A 2,061-nucleotide genomic window follows, 5' to 3' on the forward strand; every position below is an offset into this window, starting at 1 on the left:
AGTAATCTAATATGGGTCTATAGGTCGAATTTTTATGAAATATCGTTGAAATATTTTTGTAAATTTATTTTCTTTTTTGTTTCTACAATAGTTGTTGGGTTTTAAGAAGGAGGAGGCATCTAATTCTTTGTTTTCTTAAATGAATACTTCAATTCTTTTATTGCAGAATCTTATCATATAGGAAAAAAATACGTTTAAAATATGGTTTAACAAAGATTGTGACATCCGGGTATACCTAGTTAGGGAATTATCAAATTGAAAAATTACATCTTTGAAAGTTGCTGTGGCCATAGAATTTCTGTCTCTTTGAGAACCCAGCAATTCTCGTCGAGAAAACTTGTTGATAGAATAATTCTTTGGCGAGATGGAAAAAAGCATTTTTCCGGACCCGGAAAATCATAGTTGGATGTATACTTTTCCGTATAATTTAGATTACGTAAAAGATATGGGGAATATTTAAAAAAAGAAAATTGGATATCACATGGACTTACAGGTGTCTGACCATGGAATTAAATGGTGTCCTTTGTGTCTAACAACTTCAGTAGAGACGAATTTTAGATTTAGACTTCCCTAGCGAAACATTTGCAATGATAGATTAAACTGGGACACCCTGTAGTATATAATAACATTACTCCTATAGTTTTCCTTGTAAATACAACTATATAATAACTTTACCAATTAAGAGAAACCATCAATAAGGAATATTCTGCTAAAATGATTGTAAAAAATTTTGCGTAATTTTGTATTATGATTACTACATCTTCTAGTAGGATATGCATTTTACATAAAAAAATAATTATCCTAGATGACACAAACGATACATATTATTTTAAGGGGAAGCTTTTTAAACTCAAAATAAATTCGAAATTACAAAGAAAAGGAAAGTTATTCACTTCTTTAGTCGAATTTAATTAAAATTGTGAATTATTATTGGATTAGGTACATATAAAATAAAATCAATGGTTTTCTTATATAATTTATCTATTTTCACTCAAAACTTTGAGAAAAACTTAATCAAAAGTAGTTCTGAACATAGCAAAAATCAATCGAATTGTTTCTTTTATTAAAATAATTTTCATTTTAGAAGATAAATCTGTTACTTACCAGTTATCATGGCCAGGTATTGATACAAGGGATTTCCCTTGGAAGTTTTGTTGTTGCATCCTGTTAAAATCTTCATTCCGATTCCTTATTTCTTGTATTCACTTTTTTGATGCAAACGGTACAATTTACTTTAGAATTGGCAACGTGCTTTAACTTTCCGAGCCAAAAACAATTATAAAGCAAAAGTTATGACTGCAACTTCGATATTCGGGAACTTGTTAAAAGAACACCAAGTGCTTTTGAACTTAGAAATTTCCTTATATATACTACGCGAATGTAGTATACATGCAAACGTACATAGAGATACGAGTGTAAACGAGGTTGTAAACATACGTTGTTCAACGAATGTTGTGGTCTAAAAGGCTACAAAACGGCGTACTTTTATATATACCGAGGCATTTTGTTCGCAAGTAACGCGTCTGTCGGCACTATTTTTGTTTCGGAATAGCCCACTAGCATTTCGGCCATCACATTCTAAAACTTTTTGAACAGCTCTCTGTCAATCGCTCCCAACAGTTTCAACAAAGTATATCAAAAAAATCATAACATTACCTACTTATATGAGTTCGTTTCCTCGATATGATTTTTATAATTTAATTTTTCCTGTAAAAATTTTCTACACGAGCAATTACATTACTCAAAAATTTAAAAAATTATGAAGTAATTTCAGAACTGTACCTAAGTAATCAGAATGATTATAAAACAAATCGATTACCAATTCTTACCTGTATGGATACCTATATCACGTCTAATAGTCCGATTTTGTAAGAAAAGTTTATTTTTGTGGTATCAAAAATCCTTTCCGATCACAAGATCACTTAAAACCTGGTCGAAAGGCTAAATTAAATAAAAGTTTAAATTATAGAAAATTTAAAAACCCCACTGTTATTTTTTACAGATTTTTAATTTAATTGTAGATACTTGTTTCAATATATTCAGTTCTTTTCCGTGTTGTTA

At 29.6% G+C, this 2,061-nt stretch overlaps 1 protein-coding gene across 1 annotated transcript in view; it reads right to left on the reverse strand.

Moving 5' to 3' along the window:
* LOC108736497 (facilitated trehalose transporter Tret1-2 homolog) overlaps positions 1–1,468 on the reverse strand; it is a 9,706-nt gene extending 8,238 nt beyond the window's left edge. Inside the window, exon 1 of the mRNA XM_018468945.2 lies at positions 1,105–1,468. Coding sequence (XP_018324447.1) covers positions 1,105–1,180 — 76 coding nt within the window. The 5' untranslated portion in view covers positions 1,181–1,468. The remainder of the gene's footprint in view (positions 1–1,104) is intronic.
* Positions 1,469–2,061: the final 593 nt, after the last annotated feature.

This window comes from Agrilus planipennis, unplaced genomic scaffold, assembly GCF_000699045.2.
Source record: "Agrilus planipennis isolate EAB-ADULT unplaced genomic scaffold, Apla_2.0 scaffold175, whole genome shotgun sequence".
Lineage (NCBI taxonomy): Eukaryota > Metazoa > Arthropoda > Insecta > Coleoptera > Buprestidae > Agrilus > Agrilus planipennis.